The following is a 21,082-nucleotide window of genomic DNA, read 5'->3' as shown; positions in this document are numbered from 1 at the left end:
TCGTCACCACACGAACTGTAAAATCCTTTGGACAATAAGATCTTTGTTACTTGAGAGACTGGTGACTATTAGTTACCAGTCTTCCATATATGAATCCTTGTTTTTGTTTGGCAAAGCTTCGCCCGTAACTTTGCGCCATTTTGTTTTTGTCGTGTTGCGAGAAGGTCCGAGGCGAGTTTGGCAATATTGGTAAAATTCTTGGGAAAGCACAGGCAGCCCAAGCTCACGTCACGTGAAAGGATTAGATTAATTATTAGCGGTGTGCGAGCCGGGACGTGACTGTTCAACGAAAGCGGTATTGGGTTACATGGCGGCCGTGAATTTATAAAGGATTTGTATGGGAATCCACGTTATAGATTTAGGAAGATAAATACTCGTAGAAATTCTCAATAAAAAACGTCTTACCTTATTTACATGGTGTGTTCTTGCTTGCTGTGTGGTTATTTTCCCGATCCGGTGTGATTTTAGCGATTTTTTTCATTTCTGAGTTTCCACTACTAAAGAGAGAGCAAGGCCGAACACTTCCAATCTGGACAGCCCGCCGAACGAAGCCAAAAATTCCAGGTTAAAATATCCCCACGGCCAAAATTCCACCGCAGAATCCAACTACAAAGGTTTAACTTTCATTTCAACTTTCTAGCCACGCAATCGCATCCCTGCGAGCGACGCCAGGCGGCAGTTTGTTTCCCCGATGAAACAGTAAAACGTTGGGCCAGAACCGCGTACAAATCCACCACGACACAACGACCGTTGAAATCGGCTTGGTAACCTCGTCACGTTGACAAACAAAGACTCACGGGGTACACTAACGCAAATTGTCAACATGAATTTCTGTTCTCATCCTGGGTCCCCTCGGGTCGAATCGACAATACCGCATTGTCTCAATCGACCAATCAAAATCGCACCGTGTCGTGTTTACAACACGAAAGTTTATGCAAACTCAGAGGAAACCCAGGGAGATAAATACGTGGAGCTGGAGATTTTATTCTTATTACGTGGAGATTTGTTTCTTATTACGATGTGATCATCTGGAAATTCAGGACAGATTTCTTTAGCGTTCAGTCATGTAAGTCTAATGTTTATTTCGTTTGTTTTTTATTCAAGCGTTTGAATCTTCAAGTTCAGGAATGATATTTTGGCACCTCGTTGTCTTTGTAATCTACGAGCTAGCGATGGAAGTGACATTCATCCACTCTTAATTTTCCAACTTTAGGGTGAAGCTCAACGAGGACCAGAATACTATAGTAAAGTTTGCCTCCGAAGGCCATAATTTATTAATTACTGGCCAGGCTGGAGTCGGGAAAAGCGAGGTGGTGAAAACGATAATCGGAACATCGAAAGCACGTGGGAAAAAGGTAGCTGTCATATGTTCTAGCGGCATTGCTTGCCAAGTATACGATCGTGGCGAAGCGTCAACAGTGCACTCATACTACGGCCTTTCGACTGCGGAGTTGCCTTGGTGGCAAGTTATTGATCGATCTTGCGAGAACTCTTTAATACGAGACAGAATAAAGGCCATCGATGTAATCATCTTGGACGAGGCGAGCATGTCCTCTCAGAGGATGTTTGAACTTGTCAATTTTCTGCATCACGAATTAGCGACAGATGATTGCAAGAATCTCCCTTTTGCAGGAAAGCAAATCATACTTATTGGCGAATTCCTTCAGCTGCAACCTGTACCAAATCTCTTTGATGAAGGCCACTTCGTGTTTTTTTCCCCGTTGTTTGACTTTGCTGTGGCTCATCGTTTCGGTTTAACGGTGGTTATGCGACAGCAAGACCCAGCATTTTTGTCCGCTGTATCAGAAATCAGAGAAGGAAATTGTTCGTTGGCCACAGAACATTTTATCACCTCTTTGCAAAGGGAATTACCCTGGCAACTCCTTCAAAATGCTACACATATTTATTTCAGGAAGGTTCCTGTGCAGCTAGAAAACCGACGCCAGCTGGATGCAATCAATGAAGAAATGATCACTTTTCAAGCAGACTTTGAAAATGACAGGTCGAGGAGCATGAGCTGGCCAGGAGCTTCCATTTTGCAATTGAAACGTGGCTGCAAAGTGATGCTGGTTTGGAACAAGTCGGATGACTTGAAAAACGGTACCCTTGGTATCTTCACTGGTGTAAAGGGCAATGACCTGTTGGTCAATTTTAAAGAAGTAGGGATTGTCGAAATAGGGCGGGAAACGTGGATAAAGAGGGATAGGAATGGTCAAAGGATTGGAAGTGTGACGCAGTTTCCTATCGTGCTCGCTTATGCGTGCACTTGCCACAAGTCACAAGGGCTCACTTTGCCATCTGCAGTCGTCCACTGCTTTAGAGAGTATGTACCGGGGCTCATTTATGTGGCGATTTCAAGAGTCAAGTCTCCCGAACACATACAGGTGTTAAATTTCAATAGTCGACAGCTTTTGAAGCCGCAGAAAAAGGCTCTTGATATCTGCTCTTCAAAACACGTTTGCCAGCCTGTTGCTGACCTCGCCTGCTGTCGCAACAAGACCATCAACCAAGCTAATATGCTCTGTGTAAGAGACCACTACCAGGATATCAACCAGGAAAACGAAGAGCCCTATACATTTCCATGTGACATGCTCGATGGGCCAGTACGAGCGTGCTTTGAAGATGATGAGGTTGCTACCCCAGTGGAGCTACTGGACATTTTTGAAAGGCTGACCAGGCATGAATCAACGCTGTCAAGTCCCCCCGACGAATTTTTCATCAATTCTCGCACTCGCCTACTTTCCATGAAAACAGAATTAGTTGTGTCTCCCTTTCAAGAACAAAAGAACAGTATGATTGACTTAATGGTAAATGATGCTTGTTGCATATCAAAGGTTCAACCTTTTTTAAAACTGATTTGGTTTCATGTATTCCTGCTCATCGAAAACCACGAGGAAATTGTCGTTGACATCGGACGGCAAGGATTCACTGAGGTGACTGGTGCGTTGCATCAGTTTCAAAAATAAATTGCAGCACATGGGTTGCAAGTTCAGGTTCATCACCCTTGCCTACAAGCAAGCAATGTGCTCCTTAATTAGTGCTTTGTGATATTGATATTGGCATATATATGATAAAGCTCAATTAATGGTACTCAACTTTGACTTTCCATTTCAAATCTGTTTTAAGTTATACAATAGTATCAAGCCAGTACGTACCATGGCCAGTACGTACATTGTATAGCTCAGGTGAATCATTTTTATAGCAAATCATTTCTTTTCAAACAGTTAACTTAAGTTTAATTGAAGAGGTGGGTGTAAAAGAGACTCTAAGTGACTATTATTCTGATAAACTGCTAGATTCTCCTTTCAAATTGAATTTTCTTGTAAAACAAAACCATAAACTGTAATTTGACATCACATCAACAGTCACTTGGGGCCTTATTCTATGCACCCTTTACATTAATCTGGTAATCTTACTTGAGAGAGCCTTCATTAGTTCATGGCCTTTTCCAAGGTCCACAAAACCAACAAGCTTGTGTTTCCCATCAACATTGGCCATCTCTAAATTCTCCTGAAAATTTTGACCAAAGCCAATGTATGAGATTTATAATGAACAAGAGTTTACGAACAGTTTGAATTAAACTGCAATATAACAGTATTATGTTGGATAGTGCATCATCTCCTCTTGGTGTTTATATTTTTTAAGTATTACCAGTCTCTTTGGTATTGTTGTTTTATCTTCAGTAAAACATAATTGTTATGGAATATTTCCAAAATATATTCTATGCAGATTTGAATTAAGGGTACCTGGATCTTCATTTCGTCAGTCACAAAACCACCCATGTAGTCTGCTGCTTTCAATCCACTTTCCTTGGCAGCCTCCAGGCACCATCTCAATACTTCAGGGTTCCATCCAATTGTTTCTTTGACTTTGTTTTTGTAGAGCCTTTAAATATCAGTAAACATGGAGCAGATTGATAGGGTTTCAATATACTAAAATGTATTGGATTTCAGATTTTGCATGTAAATATTACTATATATAGGACATAGGCATTAATGGTAGTGGGAATGAATTGCATCTTTACAGCATCCACCTAGCTAGATTGTTCATGCTTAAAAAAGACAAATCATGTAAATGGTCTTGGTCAAAGGACACTCAAGAGGAAACTGTTCTTAGTAAAAAGAGATTGCATGAGACCAAAGAATTTGTATAAATACCTTAGGACAAACTGTGTGCACAGTTTAATTGTAATCATAATCATAAATATCTACAATCATGTGAAACAAGGATGCTTAAATTACTCACCTTATAGTTTTGTTGCTTGGAAGAATTAAAAATTGTCGGAGGGGATCCAAAACGTGGGGGTTTTTACAATAAAAGTCCAGGCACAGTCTCATAACTCTGTATCTGAGAAAAAAATAGGCTTTCAGGAACTTACTGTATTGTTTTGCAGTTGTTGTAATTTCATGTACATACTGTATTTTTTATCAGCAATATGTTGAAGTAAATTATGCTGATAGGAGTTTTGTTAGTTAAATAGTATGTTAATTACATGGCAAATAAATTTTGAGACACTTTGGTTTTAGGTTGTTGATCATCATCTTAAGTGTTGCAGCAGGTCCATTCTAATCCCCTTTACCCAGGGAGATTTATTTTATGTAGCACCTGGATGAAGGGGAGATCCATAAGAGTCACAAGAAAACAGAACAATACATTCTGAGGGAATCCGATCGAGGTTACTCAATCATCCTTTCAATTCAAACAGTCAACATCTAGTAACGTAAAAGTCTCCCTCCCTGTGGAGAACGTCCCTCTTGGTCAATTTCCCAGAATAAATCCAGCCACACCCATGGTTAAAAAAATTCAAGAAATTTGTGTTTTAAGTTGTAGCTTGATCTTACATGTATGACTAAAAGTTGGTTACTTACTTTGGATGCCACCGATAACCGTTTTTGGTTTTGCATTCCAACAGGTTTTTCTGTTGTTGCCACAGACAGGCCATCTCTGCAGGAACATTCTGTTTTGCTATGTTTAAAAAAATTTGGGACAAATCTTCGTCATCTTCCCGATCCATTTCATTGCACTGGGACTTACACTTTTCTTTCCAGTAGTGCTCCCTTTTCTCGGCGTTATAACGTGCTTGCCTTTCTTCGGCAAGTTGCTGCACGACTTCACTTTTAGAGAGATACCTTTTATTGGTACAAGGATGAATGGTGTCTCTTGCCTCCTTTCGTCGCTTAGCTCTGGCACCTAGAACTTTGATTTTCATGCAGTTCGCACAGCAAATGCCTTCTCGGACACGAACAATACTGCAGTTGCCAGAGAAAGCCCTTATTTCCATTACGTTGGTAGCTCCTTCCGTGAAATCCACATAGTTTCCCGTGTTATGGGAAAGGGTAGTGGTTTCACCATTTTCCATTGGTGCTCCTCTACAAAGTTGGCCATTATCAATAAATGCCAGAAACAGGATGGCTGTCTGACTCAACGGATATCGCTCTATGCTTGCTACATCCACTAGGTTCGTGATGTCACTTTCGCAACCATGAGAAATCGGGGTGTAACGAATTTTTGAAGAAGGAAGTTGAGTTACCTTGAATTCAATAGAAACTCGCTGATTATTGACTGACCAGGACTCGTAACGCATAAATGACACAAAGCTCGGGTGGTTGCTTATCTTGTTCCATCCACCAACAAGTTCCATCCTACTTTCCCTAAATTGCTGGAAAGTCTCCTGTGGTACTTCGGATTTTTTAGGATCTTTAGGTCTTAGGTTGAGGTAACAGCTTCGCCGATCTTTGCGTGGTCCACGCCTCACTAATTTGACTTTCTCTCCCCATATTTCACTAACAATTTTTCCAAGTAGAACGGAATTCAAGTTGGAGGAGAAATTTTCTTTCTGTTGAGATCCTGCCAATAAAATATCTTTAGCCTCCGTGAGACTATCTGCACTTTCTTCGTAGTTACACATCACCCTATGAAGAACAACGCTTTTTCTTACATCGATACGAGCAAGCGAATATTATGAGAAGCTTACAAAATCCGCGTAAAGGCGAATACTTACCATGACTTCCACTTGAGCAATGCCTTAATCTCCTCGTTTTCTCCTGAGCTTTCACTGTCGATCGGACGTTTCCTCGGCCTTGCAGCCATTTCAGAGAAATGTGTGTAGTGTACAACAGAACGGTTTTCAAAATTTGTAAACACGACACGGCGCAATTTTGATTGGTCGATTGAGACAATGCGGTATTGTCGATTCGACCCGAGGGGACCCAGGATGAGAACAGAAATTCATGTTGACAATTTGCGTTAGTGTACCCCGTGAGTCTTTGTTTGTCAACGTGACGAGGTTACCAAGCCGATTTCAACGGTCGTTGTGTCGTGGTGGATTTGTACGCGGTTCTGGCCCAACGTTTTACTGTTTCATCGGGGAAACAAACTGCCGCCTGGCGTCGCTCGCAGGGATGCGATTGCGTGGCTAGAAAGTTGAAATGAAAGTTTAACCTTTGTAGTTGGATTCTGCGGTGGAATTTTGGCCGTGGGGATATTTTAACCTGGAATTTTTGGCTTCGTTCGGCGGGCTGTCCAGATTGGAAGTGTTCGGCCTTGCTCTCTCTTTAGTAGTGGAAACTCAGAAATGAAAAAAATCGCTAAAATCACACCGGATCGGGAAAATAACCACACAGCAAGCAAGAACACACCATGTAAATAAGGTAAGACGTTTTTTATTGAGAATTTCTACGAGTATTTATCTTCCTAAATCTATAACGTGGATTCCCATACAAATCCTATATAAATTCACGGCCGCCATGTAACCCAATACCGCTTTCGTTGAACAGTCACGTCCCGGCTCGCACACCGCTAATAATTAATCTAATCCTTTCACGTGACGTGAGCTTGGGCTGCCTGTGGGGAAAGAAGCCAAGATTTCATGCCCAGGAAGTTCTAGAAAGGCTCTGGAGTGATTCTGGTGAGGAACAAGATTTAGACAGTGTGGAAAGTTACCAAAGTGAAGTTGAATTGCCTAAATTAGCGAGTGAGACCAAAGTGACCAGTTGAACAAGATGAAGCTTCTGATGGGGGAGATGGTGGGAATCGTGTAAACCGTGTAAGGCAAAGGCCAGCAAAAAGACAACAACGAGCTCCCCTTGTTTAGCGAATGGCACATGGAACGATAGCACTCGCCGTTCCATTCAAAGGAAATCCTGGTGCGCAAGTACAGACTGTAGGGTTTCCACCCATATGACTGTTTTGCCCTAGTGGCTTCATTTTACCAGTGAAATAATTTCAAAAGTAATTAGTACCATATTTTGATTGGCATGTACTCTAATTTTACAAATTAATGCTAATTTTTATATTGAAATTATGTCATTAAGCGTCAAATTACAAAAATCAATAATCACACAATTTTAAAGTAAAGATTTTTTATAGTAGTTTTAAAATATACACGTATACTTTTGTTCAGTTATGTTCTCTTGCCAAGGAGCTATTTACATTTTATTGGGGACAACCTAAAATGCTTCAAAAAAAGGGAAAATGGACCTGGCACTGGGAGTAACATGGGGGTTGGCAGAGAAGAGGTTAAGAAAACTTGTTGGAAGAGCATTTTCCTTCACGTGATAATTTTATTAACTCCCACAAACTCAGTTTTGATAAATATTACTGCTATTGCTGGGGAAAAAAATAACCAGTCAGCTCCTTTTCCATGGTAGCTTGCAAACATATCACCAATTCCCAAAGAATCTCCACTATCATTGTGTGCTCAGCCCAGAACAATATTCCTCACAAACATTATCATGCTACTGTTTGTGATTGGTATAGATTAGTTTATTTATAAGGAATATTGTAATACCACGATGGCACTAGATGTAGACTTGTTCGAATCTTGTCATTTGACTTTAGTAAAGCATTTGACACTCTCTCTCACAAAAAAGTCTGTGAAAAGTTTGAAAGCCTACTAATTTCAATCCATATCCAATATTACAATTGAAGGCTACGAAGACTTTGGAATTACAATGACTGAGAGAAGTCGTCGCTTTTCCGCTGTTATGATCACTGATAAAGACTTTGCTGAGGATATCGCATTGATTTCAGATAACTTGGATAAAGCCCAGTCACTGCTAGAGCGAGTTGAAAATGCTGCCACAGAAGTTGGTCTGCAGATTAGCACCAGCAAGACTGAGTACATGGCCTATAACCTCCGACAACAGGGTGACCTTACTACCCTAGACAATTCAATGCTAAGACAAGTAGACGATTTCAACTACGTGGGCTTTTGGATAGATTAAACAACGAAAGACCTTGAGATCCATAAAGGAAAGCTTGGGCCACTAGCAAAAAACTAACAGCGGTGTGGAAATCAAACCTCAGCAGAGATCTGAAGATACATTCCTTTAGAGCTTCAGTTGAATCTGTTCTTTTGTATGCTGCTCTAAACATAAGCTGGAGAGATCATATATCTGACAAGAAGCTCTGCAGGGATCTGACTCCAAGATACGTCAGCTGCAGTTTAGTGGCCAGTGTTAGAGAAGCAAGAGTGAGACTGTTTCCCAACTAATACTTTGGGATCCAAAACAAGGCCGACGGCCAAAGGGGGGTGCCCAGCAACAACATTCCTTGACCAACTAGAGAGTGACAGCAGTCTTTCGAGGCAGGATCTTGCATCTATCATGGCCAACTGACATGAATGGGACAGACTTACAAAACCAGTGGGGGTGTGCCTGAAAGAGAGAGAGAGAGAGAGAGAGAGAGAGAGAGCGAGCCAGAAGAAAGGGAACTTTCGTGACGAAAATGGGGAACTTTGGTGACGGAAACAGGGAACTTTTCTGACCAAGGGAACTTTTGTGACGCCCATAGGGAACTTTAAGGACGTTCATAGGGAACTTTTGTGACGAGACTGGGGAACATTTGTGACATTAGGGAACTTTTGTGACGACATTGGGGAACTTTAGCGACTTGAATAGGGAATTTTCGTGACTTTAACTGGGGAACGCCGATGATGTTATCATTGTACTATGTATTTATATCTCGTACATCTTTCTTTTTAGCTCTGTTGCTTTTGTAAAGTACTTAAAACATATCAGGATAGGCGCAAGAGGAATATATATTATTATTATGTTCATTTCTGGAAGTTAATTTTCGGCAAAACATTACTTTCAGTACAATAGAAGCAACAGGTATTTTCCCTGTTGATTATCATCATTTCTCAGTTGTTGCTAAACACTGACGAGTCTCTTTTATTTAACAATCCAACATTTTATTTAACCAGGCGCTCATTATCAAACATCACTACATCAAATTTAAAAGGCTGTGCAGCCACTCAGTTCAACACAATAAGGCCTGTGCACTGTAACAGTATTAAAACATACAACGCTACCGTTTCATGATAACAGAACAGGCAAAAACAAGATGTATATTTATCATGACAACACACTATTAATTAATCAATATATTGCTAATTATCAAGAAGGGTATTAAATTTGAACTTTGCCTGATTCTATCAGGTGCATAAACATGGAGACAAGACAAACAATAAGCCACTACCAATCTATTAAAATTCAGCTTGATAGTGAGGCCTAGAGGACGCAAGCAAAAGCTATGAACAAACATGGTGATTTCATTTTATTTGTATCGGTCCTTTAGGCCGCGCTCTCAAGCTGAATTTTAACATATCCGACAAGTGGTCTATTAGTTCCGTTGTCCACTCAACAATAACTTGAATTAGTAACAGTACTTGGACTGAGTGAAGTACAATTCAGGGAGTAATCGCGGGAGTACATGTCATTTCAAAATTGGATGAGCGCAAAATGCGAGGCCGCGTTCAAAATATGAGCACGATTACTCCTTGACTAATTGTATGCCACGAAGTCCAATTACTAATTAATCGTATCTATAACAAATTTCGAAATTATAAATTTCTTGCGAGAACTTCTTTAAAATAGTCTGTAGCATTTTTCATAAGTCATGAGAAATCTAGGAAATACTGCGACGGAAGCCATTAGAGCGCGCGTAATTGACGTGCAAATCACGTGGGTATCCCATTACAGGCACCCAATTACGAAAAGTTCAAATTAGATACCTGTTATTGGATACCCACGTGATTACGCGCCGATTACATGACAAATAAGCGCGCAGAGAGCTAATCAAGATCAATGATATTGTTATAGATACCATTAGTTAGTATAAATCGTATGAGAAACGTGTACTTAATCTCCAGCAAATCTCAGGACGCTTGATATAATTCTTTTACGAACGCAAACAATGCTGTAACACTTTTACTCCGAAGGAAAAATTTAACAATGCATTACAACGAAACTAACTCCCCCAGAGGTGGGTACTCGGTTGAAGTTAAAGCTGTACAAGAGCACAGGATATATATCTAAATATATAGAAAATCTTGAGATAAAAAAGAGATCTTAAATACAAAATCTAACACTAACAATTTGATTGTAATCAACAAACAACTCTCATGTTGAGCTGTCTTAGGCGCTCTTAAAACGCATTTGTCTTATTTCACGCGATTAATAGTTGGTATGTTAATTTCCGCAATACAAAACAAGAGGTGATTTAGCATGTAAAATGCAGATCTAACACCTATGTTAAGACTGCAATAAACTGTGAAGTTTTTGAAAACAACTCTGATATTAGTTAAGTTGTTAAGACCGTCTATGACAGTCCAACATTAGTGTTGAGTTGCCTTAGACGCTCTTGAAACGTCTTTCGTATTTACACGATTCATTATTGTGTCTGAGGATGCTTTTTGTACTTGTCCCTATCCTCCATTATTGTTCTGAAAAATTTCTTTCTTCCTGGATCTTGAGATGGGTACAGATATCGTTATCGATGCTTTAAACATAGCTCTCAATATGTCAAGATCCGAAGATGAAAGACTCCAATAAACTGAGAAGTTTTTGAAAACAACTCTAATTAGAGAGCGTCTAAGACAACTCAACATTAATGTTGAGTTGTCTTAGGCGCTCTTAAAACACGCCTTTCGTATTTCACAGGATTAATTATTCCGGGCTGTCCAAGTAAGCTTTTTGCAATAGTCCCTTTCCTCCATTTTCGTTCTGAGGAATTTCTTTGACCTTGGGTCTTGAGATAAGTACGGATGTCGTTATCAACACTTTAAACATAGTTAACAATTATTCACCGAAGTGGAGGTGAATAGTGATGGATATTTACCGAACCACGAAGCGGCAAGGCCGGTGAATATCCATCACTTTCACCGACACTAAGGTGAATAATTGTTTTAGTATATACCACACAAGCTGAAAAATTAGCGGACCAAAACGTTATTTTATGTGTGACAAACAGTCAGAAAATAAAAATCTCTCGCGCCGGTTGCTCGGAGGTGAATAGTGCTGGCTAATCACGTCCGAGTTAACCAATCAGAGCGCGAAAAGCACTATTTACTTGTGTGGTATATGCTAACTGTCAATATGTCAATATTGGAAGATGAAAGACTGCAATTAATTGTGAAGTTTTTGAAACCTCTCTAGAGTTTTTTTGAAGAGCGTCCAAGACAACTCAACATTAATGTTGAGTGTTCTTAGATGCTCTGAAAACGCGCCTTTCGTATTTCACACGATTTATTATCGTGTCCAAGGAAGCTTTTTGCATTAGTCCCTTTCCTCCATTTTCGTTCTCAAGAATTTCTTTGACCTTGGGTCGTGAGATGGGTATGGATGTCGTTATCATCACTTTAAACATAGCTCTCAATATGTCAAGATCCGAAGTTGAAAATAGGTTTCGAACGCCACTTGCCTCTGTCGTTGTGGTCGCTATATCCCACGGATTGTTTTGGACATCAAGAGATCTTTCCACTCTTTGTTCTAGAGTCTCTTGTTCATCGGGGAGGTTCACAGGCTCTGATTGTGTGGAGGAGGAATAACGCCACGTCCCTCGAACTTTGTCAAGAATCTTCTTTGGATCTTCGTCCTTTAACTCCATGTTATCCGCTATCTTTTCCCTCACCGTTGCCATTGTCACAGATTTACTCTTGATCTCCTCTTCAAACAGATCTCTGATTACCATTTCTTGATCTTTGCTCAAGGTACATTTAGAAGCTCCACCCTCGTCCACTGTGGAAATGCTTGGGCTTTCATCATCCCCGCGCATGACTTGACGCAGATGTTGGGAAGCCTTGACAGAGGATTTCGATTTTTCTCGCAATCGATAAAATCGCGTGGCAGTGGAAACATTATGGGCCATCAAATCCGCCAAATTTCCTCTTGCTTCATTGCTTTCGCTGCAGCTGTGCACGCTTGACACTGCTGATTTTCTGAATAATGTGGAGCTTGGCGCACCCTCGACTTCGGCCTTCTTCCATACGGACTTAATGGCTTTGTTGATTTGACTTGAAACCATAGCCTCTCCAGTGGACGTTATAAAGACACAATTGTCTGGCCCAGTGTTAGAAGCAGTGATTTTCAAACGCACTTCTCTGAGGAAGACGTCCATCCAGCTTTTCAATTTTGCAGAGAAAACAATTCTGGCGGGACCATGGGTGCTCACTGTCTTGTGATTCTTCACAAGAACAACAAATTCGTCACTTTCCTTTGTCATTCTGTCATATTCCGCTACTGTCATGTTCGCAAGAGCCCCCGCCCTATTAGCGTTGTCAATAGATATCTCAACTAGGAGAAAATCTCGAATCAAAGTATACTGAGCTTGGGTGATCTGGATGTTGTGCGCACCGGACAGTTGACCTAACAAGCATACAACATCTCTTGCAGCTTTGCTTGTTTCAAACCGCTTTATTTGATCTGGAGTGATCAAAGCATGGAAGTCTTCTTCCATCTTTTCCCATTGTCGTTTGGCGCAGTTCTGGCGAAATGATGATGACCACCGGCCGACCTTGTCTCTCAAAGAGATAACAGTTTCCTTAGAAATGGTTAGTCCAACTTGCCCAGTGAGGGAATAGGAGTAAAAGTGGCGTAGACTCATAAGATAACTCTGTGTTGTTTTGGGGTGGTATTCTTTCTTTGCATAGTCCTCGAGGAACTTTTGGTTAATAAGGCAGCCGTCAAACAAAGATGTCAAATTGCACTTGTCATCCACCACCTTCAAAAGCTTTGAAACTTGCTTCCCATGCTGATGGCTGGTTTTCTCATCAAGCTGACCTCCATCAGCCGATCTAAGCCAGGCTTCAAATTCAGTAATGACATCGTCAGCCAATTTTTGTGGATTTTCAAAGGAGCTTCCGTTTTCATCTGTCTCATCTTCAATCTTTTCAATCGCTTCAACTATTACGTGTTCAATCTCCTCAACTCTTGTGTGAATACTTCTATGCTCACTTTCTTTCTCTTCACTTTCGCTGTCGTCAAGAATTCTTATACGTTTATACTTCTTTGAACTTTTTCTAGGGACTTCTATTTCATCTTCACTCTCGACAAGCTCCTCAACAATCACAGGAGATTCACGCTTGTCTCTCCCAGAGCTACGCTGTCTTTCATGAAAAGGTCGCCGTTGTGAATCACTGACGGGTCCTCGCACCCTTGACAATGCAGCCTTGTATTCGGTGGAATCTGGAAGTAGTTTGTGAACTTTCTTAAGATGAGGAGGCATTCTTTTTACAAGCGATGTACAACCATCCATTGGACAGTAATGATAATGGTGGTAATCCTTTCTTTTTCCATCTTCTTTCTCTGCAATATTTTCTTTTGTCGGTTTCTTTTTCTTTTTGGGCACTTTGCTTGGGCTTGAGTAACCGTAGGTCTTTCGTAGACCAAAGCGTACAAGGGCAGTGCGAGCATGCTCCTTGGTCCACCCATGAACGTCTACCAGATGGCGTGGAATACGAACCACTTCGGCATTACATTGCGGAATAGGACAAGGCCTCTTCTCTTGCTTGATCCTCACGCCACTGTGAGATACCTCCTCTTCTTTGGCATCCTGATTATGTGAAAAACATACATGTTCTTATTGAAGTTACAGTGTGACAGCATGGAGTACAATTTGCTCCAGCCACTTTGCGAACGTATTTACAAGTTATGCCCCCCTCAATCGACAAACTGTATAACTGATTTACGTTGGTATCAGAATCTGAGAAATCTGTAATATCAACATGTTGTGCAAAGATCTCACCTTGGCCGATTAAAAAATATATATCAAAGACAATTCAATTTTCATTTTACAACATATTGTTCGCATCGATTTTACCTCGTGTTTTATTAAGACAGAAACAATGTTGATTTTGACTTCTGCCCACATTAAGGGAAATAATTAGGATATTTCACGTGCAGGATACAAGGGACTATGCATACATTTCATAAATAAGTAAGCTCTTCGACTGCTTTACCTCGCTCTCAGCACCGGAGGACTCCGTTAAATCAGCATTCTGTTCTATGCTGCCACCCTGAATAAACCACAAAATATAAGAGTGCGTTAAATTCTAGTTTAACAACATGTCTGTCTAATTCATGTCATATTTTGAAAAACTCTGTTGTTCCTGTGCAGGGTTAAATTCATAATGCTGCGCCTACAAAGCTTAAAGTTGTCAATATATTAACTTCTGAGGTGGCTTTGCTATGAGCCTCGTGGTTTCTTTTGGAGGTCTCCCCACCGCTTTTTCGAATTCAGCATTGTTAATATAATTTCGTCTTTATTTACGCGGCAAAAAAAATTTGATTCTGCTGCTGATGATGACAATTATGAAAATAAAAGTTACATTCTTCAATTCGTAAATGCACACCGTATTTTTTTTTAATTTTCAGCTACACGCAAAAAGCATTATTCTATTGTAATGATATAGACCTAACATTTTTTAAGTTTGACATTAAATAAATGTCATCTCGATATTTTGTAACGGGAAGGTCACTTAATTGGTGTTGGGGGGCATAGAAAAGAGTACAGTGGTGTACGACCAGTGAAAAAATATCCATACGTATCATTATTGACATTAGACTTACTGGAGGGCTGGTCTCAGTAGCGTAGAGCTGATTAACAAATTCAGAGGCCTAAAAGAGAAAAAATTATCATTTAGGGTCGAAAAAAGGAACGTATGCAAGGAAAAAAAGCAAACATTTTGTGGAAACAAGGTCTCACTGCCAAAAGAAATCCCAGACAAGTGATGGGTGAAAAAAGGAGACCCTGGAAATGAGTGTGTCCCAACCCCTCCTACACCACTTTGAAATGGTCCACTCCAAAGGACAAAATATAATTTAAGGGCTTTGTTTCATAAACCAACCGAATACTTGTTTCTGCTCTTATAGCTACAATTCTAAGATTACAAGCCCCTAAGCAAGAGACGACCTGCGATTCCACGAGAAAAGCATAAACGGAATCATGCATTTTTTTAGGAAAGCCTCAGACACAGGAATTGTCACATACATCACCCCTTAATTTGTCCCTTAATCGAATTTCGGCACCGGTAAGGCATCACTTCTCCAGAGAATCGTTGCGCAATGACCCCCAAAATGGCTGTGCAAGGTTCTTAATTAATCAGACCTCTAATCTTAATACCTTTGTGTAACTATAGGCTATGAATCAAAACTTACCCTTAGTGGCTCCATGTCGTGATTGAGCCAAACAATAGACATGAAATTTTAATTCTCCTGAAAAAAAAAAGGCTAATGAAAAAGAACATCAATTTCCCATAGCCTGCAAGCAGGCTCATGTTGGGGCACAAGCTTTGCGGTGTAACGGCGAGCTCGTAATGGAGCGGCGAAGCCGTGGGATGAGAAAGTAAGCGTACTCTGGTCTCTGCAATTTTTTTCAATTTCCACCCCGGAAACCGCAGAAACGAATAAGTCAATAATTTTTCACCCGCAAGTATGGACACAGATTTCTTGAGAAAATTGTTATTCTTTTTCATAACAGCATGTAGGCGCCATATCCGTTGTTGATAAACTTTTACCGAAGAAAAACTATCAACGTTTATCTCTACTAATGACACACACACTTGATCCAAGTGATCTTGCTTTGGCAATCTGGTCTTTTGCAATGCTGGTAAACGGACAAACGCCTTCGTGTTGTTTCATTGCCCGTCTGCAATCACATACGCTTGCAATATTTAATTCTTCCCATATGCAGTCGGCGACATGACAAGTATGCCTTGATTTATTAAAACAATTAAAACTGCTATTTCTGCTCCCCCTTTAGTGTAAAATTTAAGTACTAACACGCTGGAAGTTTGTTAAAACATCAGTAACACGCGCACTCAACTCTTCCTCTGGCCAAATGTCGACGACTTGCTTTGTTTTTTAATATGCGGTAAATTACTGACTCCCTAGGGGTTTAATCGCACTTCAGCAGATATAATATCGCCTTTCCCGCTTTTCGACCAATGGTATTACAATTCACTCGGACGAAGCAGAAATGAAAAAAATTACAGAGACCAGGGTCGGCTCACTTTCTTGGCGCCTCTTCACCAGACTCCTGCCTGCCGGATCGCTTTGCTCTTTTTGCTGCTAGTGCGTATAACTCAAAGGTGAGCCTGCTCGCAGGCTAATTTCCGACAACAGCAAAGCTTTGACGTACGCTTCTGTATCAGTGATAAAATGAGTAAGATAAAAAAATAATAATAATAAAACGATAAATAAAAAAGTTTTGCACACCAAAAGTATTGCGTTCAGGGGCAGACATTAAAACCCTTGCAATAGGCCACTGTATATTACTGAAACTAACCACCTCAAAAAGAAAGGCAAACCAAAACGTGTTCATGTCACTACCTTAAGGTGTAAATAGTCCTGGACTAGTCGCACGAAATTTGTTTCGCCTTTCATCTATCACACAAAGAGCTGTATATGAGTACCATTTGCACATACGTTTAAGCATTGCATATACTACCCTTGACAGAAACAAAACAGTAATACAATAATATGTTAACGACTTTGGAGCGAATTTGCTTGACAACTGACCGTGATTAATTTCATAAGAGTGATTAAAATGAAAACGGGTAATGTTCAAGGCCAATTATTCGGGAGAGCGGCAAAATATGCTCATCTTCACCCCCACCCACCCCTCCCCTTCCACAAAGAGAGATGCTGACCAATTCGTGTGCACATTACGACCTTTACAGTGTAAATAGTCGTGGAATAACTGAAAACAATTCGTTCCCCTTTGTATCTATCACACAAAGACACTATGCATGACGAGTACGGTTTGCAGCTGAGTTGAATCATTCCCATACACACTTAAAGAGGTACAAAACAGTAATACAATACCATGTCAACAAGTTTCGAGCGAATTCGATGAACAACCGAATGTAATTAAGTTAACGAGACAATTAATTCTTACGTCATGGACAAAGCGATTTAACTTTAATGGGTGACAAAAACGAGCCAAAACTTTGAGACAACGACAAAAAATGCACACATACTACTTGAGGCGAGCATTTCGGCAAAAGAAGTTAGACTGCAAATTATAATCGAGCAATTTCACCGTGCAGCAACGAAGGATGATTCCAGGAAAAACAAAAAAGATACTGCTCGAACTGATGATTTATATAAGCGATCGCATATCCCTTACTTTGGAAACGTTGTTCCCTGCATTAAAAACTCATTTTATATCTGTAAAGTATTATACATTGAAAACAACTTACTTCAATTCACGTCGTAAACCTTGCACGTCAATCCAGTTCCTGCCTCGTGGCATTCACTGACTAGTACTGCATGATAAACATCACGCAAACGTCACGCCGAAGACGTCAATGCACTACACAGAAGTCCCACAGATCATAACTTTCTCTGCGGCATTTAGTTGAGTTCGTTGTAGTCTTGTTAATTTACACCTACTGTAAAAGCTCCATTAATCCCCCGGGGCTTAGTTAATAATGGGGAACTTATTAGAGAGGAGAGCGCAATAGAGAGAAGGAGGGGTTTATTTCAAATCTTAAACATACCGTTTTTGTCCCAGGTAGGTTTTTTTTTCCAAAGCTCAAACAACTGTAGTCTAAATTTATTACGTAATAACGAGTAGCAAACAGTGGTATGTGTTTGAGTGTATATTTCTGTAATAACAAACCAAATGGCTGCAGAAAAAAAAATGGCGAGGGGACATGTTAGATAGGGGCGCTTATTATAAAAGCCTACTTCCAAACAGCGGACTTATTAAAGAAGCGGGGTTAAACAGAGGGGGCTTTGCTAGAGCTTTTTTTACGGTATTGCACTATCTCAGGAGAGGAAAGTAAACCACATCGGTCGTTTATAATACGTGTTCTTTTTCTTTTTCAAAGCCCAATTACAAAATATAGTCTAGACAGAGTTGAACAAAACCATCGTCTCTATAGCTGAGTTTAAGTTATCTGAACAAGAACATTCTGTTATCACTTACTATGATTCAAAATAAAACGTGTATAGCAACCTTAAGACTAGGGCTATCACGATAAACAGATGATAGATTGTCGAGTGAGGCCAGCCTTTATTTACACAATTGTTTGACACATTTAGTAGCAGCGCGTTTAGGAGCGCGCCAATATCCTTACTAGTTTGGTCAGTGTTTTACAGTTATTCATCTGATTCATAACTCACGAGACTGAGATTTAAGCTGGCACCTTTTGTAGATTTCCTTTAAAAATATATACTTGTCTGCTGGGGGATGTGTAGGTCTTAGATTCATCGATCTTTGCGGAGTTGACAAAGCGACATGTTAAATATAGTGTGTGGGTCAGTTCGAAAATTAAGGAGTGCGCCAAGGTTAATTCATGATCTTCAATTTATTTTTCACAATTATAACAACACTTTCCCTAAAACAATATTACTGTAATCATCAGGCGACACAATGAGGCCTGAAGTGGAATTTTTCAGTCACCTGTCCATATACCTCTATATGCAAAGCACATCGAGTTTATAAACCACCTTTTTTTGGTACTGGTTCCTTTTTGTTGTAACCAACAAATCTGAAAATTAAACCACCCGTTGCTATTGCAGTATTGTACAGTTAGATAGTATCATTTATTCCTGCCTCTCCAAAAATTGCGGTGAAATGATCATTTGTATCATCTAGCAAATAGGGAACTTTAGTGACTTTTGCCATTTTCTGACATTGGTTCCTTCAAATCTTCATAAAAAAATAACGGATGGTGATTCTGTTGTCAAATTTGCTTTGTTATATTGCCAAATGATTGCTTTAATTGCTGTATGATTTTGAGCTCAATCAATGAAAATTAAATAGCGATTTTTATTGTCCGAACTTAGGAAACGAAAAAAGGGCATATTTCGAATTCTGAAACCTTTCATCGACATGAAAAGTCAAACACATACACGGCAGATTTTTAAAGCCGCAGATATCTCAGATTTAAAAGGTTGTGGTGATCGAGAGAATTGAGTGGCGCATAAATGGTAAGTCAATAGCTCCCTCTTGACCAACAAATTGGATTTAAAGCTTTTGAATTGGCTGATACCACGGCATAGGGCACTTTCGTGCCCTCTTAAGCACAAATAGTGATCTGTTTAAGTCAGGATTAGATGGTATTGGCGAACCTCTCGCATGCAGAAAGGTTAGATCATGACGCTTTGTTAGATGGCTTGTCAAAAGTTACCACACAAAAAGGCTTGATCTATCATCAAAAGAGGGAAACGTCAGAAAAGTGCCCTAATATTCTTCTAGAGAGAGAGAGAGAGAGAGAGAGAGTTATCAGCTTCCTTGGCAATCGTATACAAAGTCGTTTATGGATGAGAAGATTACTGATTATGTTGATATTAACAGGTAGGTGCCGCAGGGTGCAGTCCTTGGACCACTTTTATTCCCACTGATGGGGAACGATATAAAGCTAGTCAATTCAAACAATAGAATCTCAAAATATGCCGATGACATCAGTATGAGTGTACCTTTTAGAAAGAACTCTGGTATAGTGCTTGCAGAAGTTTAGAACCTTGAGAGCTGGGCAGCCAACAATGGATGTCTGAATTTGGCAAAGACATGGGAAATGCTACTGTGTAGTATAAGTACTAAGCCTTCTCCTCCTCCAGTGCTTGGGATTGAGCGAAAAGAGTGGCTTAAAATTTTTTGGAATTACTTTCAATGAAGATCCTTGTAATTGGGATCTTCATATTTACAGCTTACTTTCTAGAGCTGCAAGTCGACTGCATATTCTAAGAGTATGCGTGTATTGTAGTATTAGTATGGCTACACTAAAGATCAGATTAATAATATCGTCTACCCTTTGATAATGTAATTATTTCTGTATGGATTACAAGTGTGGGACTGCTTATTAAGGAAAATATTTAGACTGGATTGACACCTTTTTTCGACGAGCTTACCGTTTTGGCTATACAAACTTACGAAACGGTTCTTTCAAGTTGGTGAAGTAATTGACATGAAATGAGACCTTTGTGGAAACTTATGGGATGATGAACAAGTGGGAGAAGCTATCAGGTACCTTGAGGACTTTCTCCTTGAACTTGCCAATTTGTACATTGATGTTGATAAGAAAGGAAGGATGAACATTTTTACAACATTTTAGTGAGGCTCCATACCATTTCAAAGTAGCCATTTGTGCTGACGGCTCACTATTTGGAAAGAAGGATGACTGAGTGGCTTCTTTCTTTTATCAATGTAGAAGAATGAATTGCAAGCCACAATGAGAACTTCCTCCTCGCTGGAGTAAAGTGCCCCAAGTCTCATGTTGTCAAAAACAGAGGTATACTGTGGCAGGGTACCCTGAGCAATTTAAGTTCACTTTGGTTCCCTTTGATATGAAGTGGCTGGCCACATTTGCTGCTGAGTTGAGTAATGCTGCACATTACTTCTCTTCCTTCACAACTGTTCTTTATGGAAACAAATAAACTGTAAATGGGGCAAGTAGTGAGAGCGAAGAGTTAACATGGCAACCACAAAATTACAGGCTTACTGTGGCAGCCAGGGTGAAAGCCAAAGAAAATGAACTTAATGCCATACGTCTAGCCCCCTAAACCAAGGGAAGCAAACTTACGCAGTTTACTAGAGACCAGAAATCTAGGCAGGCAAAAGGTTGAAAGCAACTGCCGAGGCTGAATTATCATCTACTCTTTATACAAACGGAGATACATTGTGTAAAGGTTGTATCTAACCGATAGAAGCCATGAAGAAGATGGAAAACAAACTGTCAAGTTCTAAAAAACGTTTTTAAATGAACTCAACTCAACATTTGCATGGAACTCATATGCAAATCAGACTGTAGAAGTCATGGCGCATGAAAACGGCAAGAATGCAATCAGCAGTG

The 21,082-nt window shown here is 40.1% G+C and overlaps 1 protein-coding gene across 1 annotated transcript; it reads right to left on the bottom strand.

Annotated features, from left to right (window-relative positions):
• Positions 1-11,472: 11,472 nt before the first annotated feature.
• Positions 11,473-17,533, bottom strand: LOC140931785 (uncharacterized). The gene is made up of 6 exons (XM_073381523.1): positions 16,611-17,533; positions 15,438-15,494; positions 14,850-14,897; positions 14,240-14,296; positions 13,678-13,833; positions 11,473-13,488 (listed from the first exon to the last, which is right to left on the bottom strand). Exons 2-6 carry the CDS (start codon positions 15,477-15,479, stop codon positions 11,473-11,475), a joined length of 2,319 nt encoding a protein of 772 aa, XP_073237624.1. The 5' UTR covers positions 15,480-15,494; positions 16,611-17,533.
• Positions 17,534-21,082: the final 3,549 nt, after the last annotated feature.

This window comes from Porites lutea, chromosome 3 (assembly GCF_958299795.1).
Source record: "Porites lutea chromosome 3, jaPorLute2.1, whole genome shotgun sequence".
In the NCBI taxonomy this organism is placed as follows: Eukaryota; Metazoa; Cnidaria; class Anthozoa; order Scleractinia; family Poritidae; genus Porites; species Porites lutea.
This window is presented reverse-complemented; position numbering and strand designations above follow the sequence as displayed.

What these genes read in the sequence shown, in the direction of transcription:
- LOC140931785 (XM_073381523.1), bottom strand. Translation starts at nt 15,479, where the DNA reads ATGTCTATTGTTTGGCTCAATCACGACATGGAGCCACTAAGG. An exon ending in ACGACATGGAGCCACTAAGG is followed by an intron (nt 14,898 to 15,437) that starts GTAAGTTTTGAT and finishes TTTCTCTTTTAG; the next exon opens with GCCTCTGAATTTGTTAATCA. An exon ending in CTACTGAGACCAGCCCTCCA is followed by an intron (nt 14,297 to 14,849) that starts GTAAGTCTAATG and finishes TGGTTTATTCAG; the next exon opens with GGTGGCAGCATAGAACAGAA.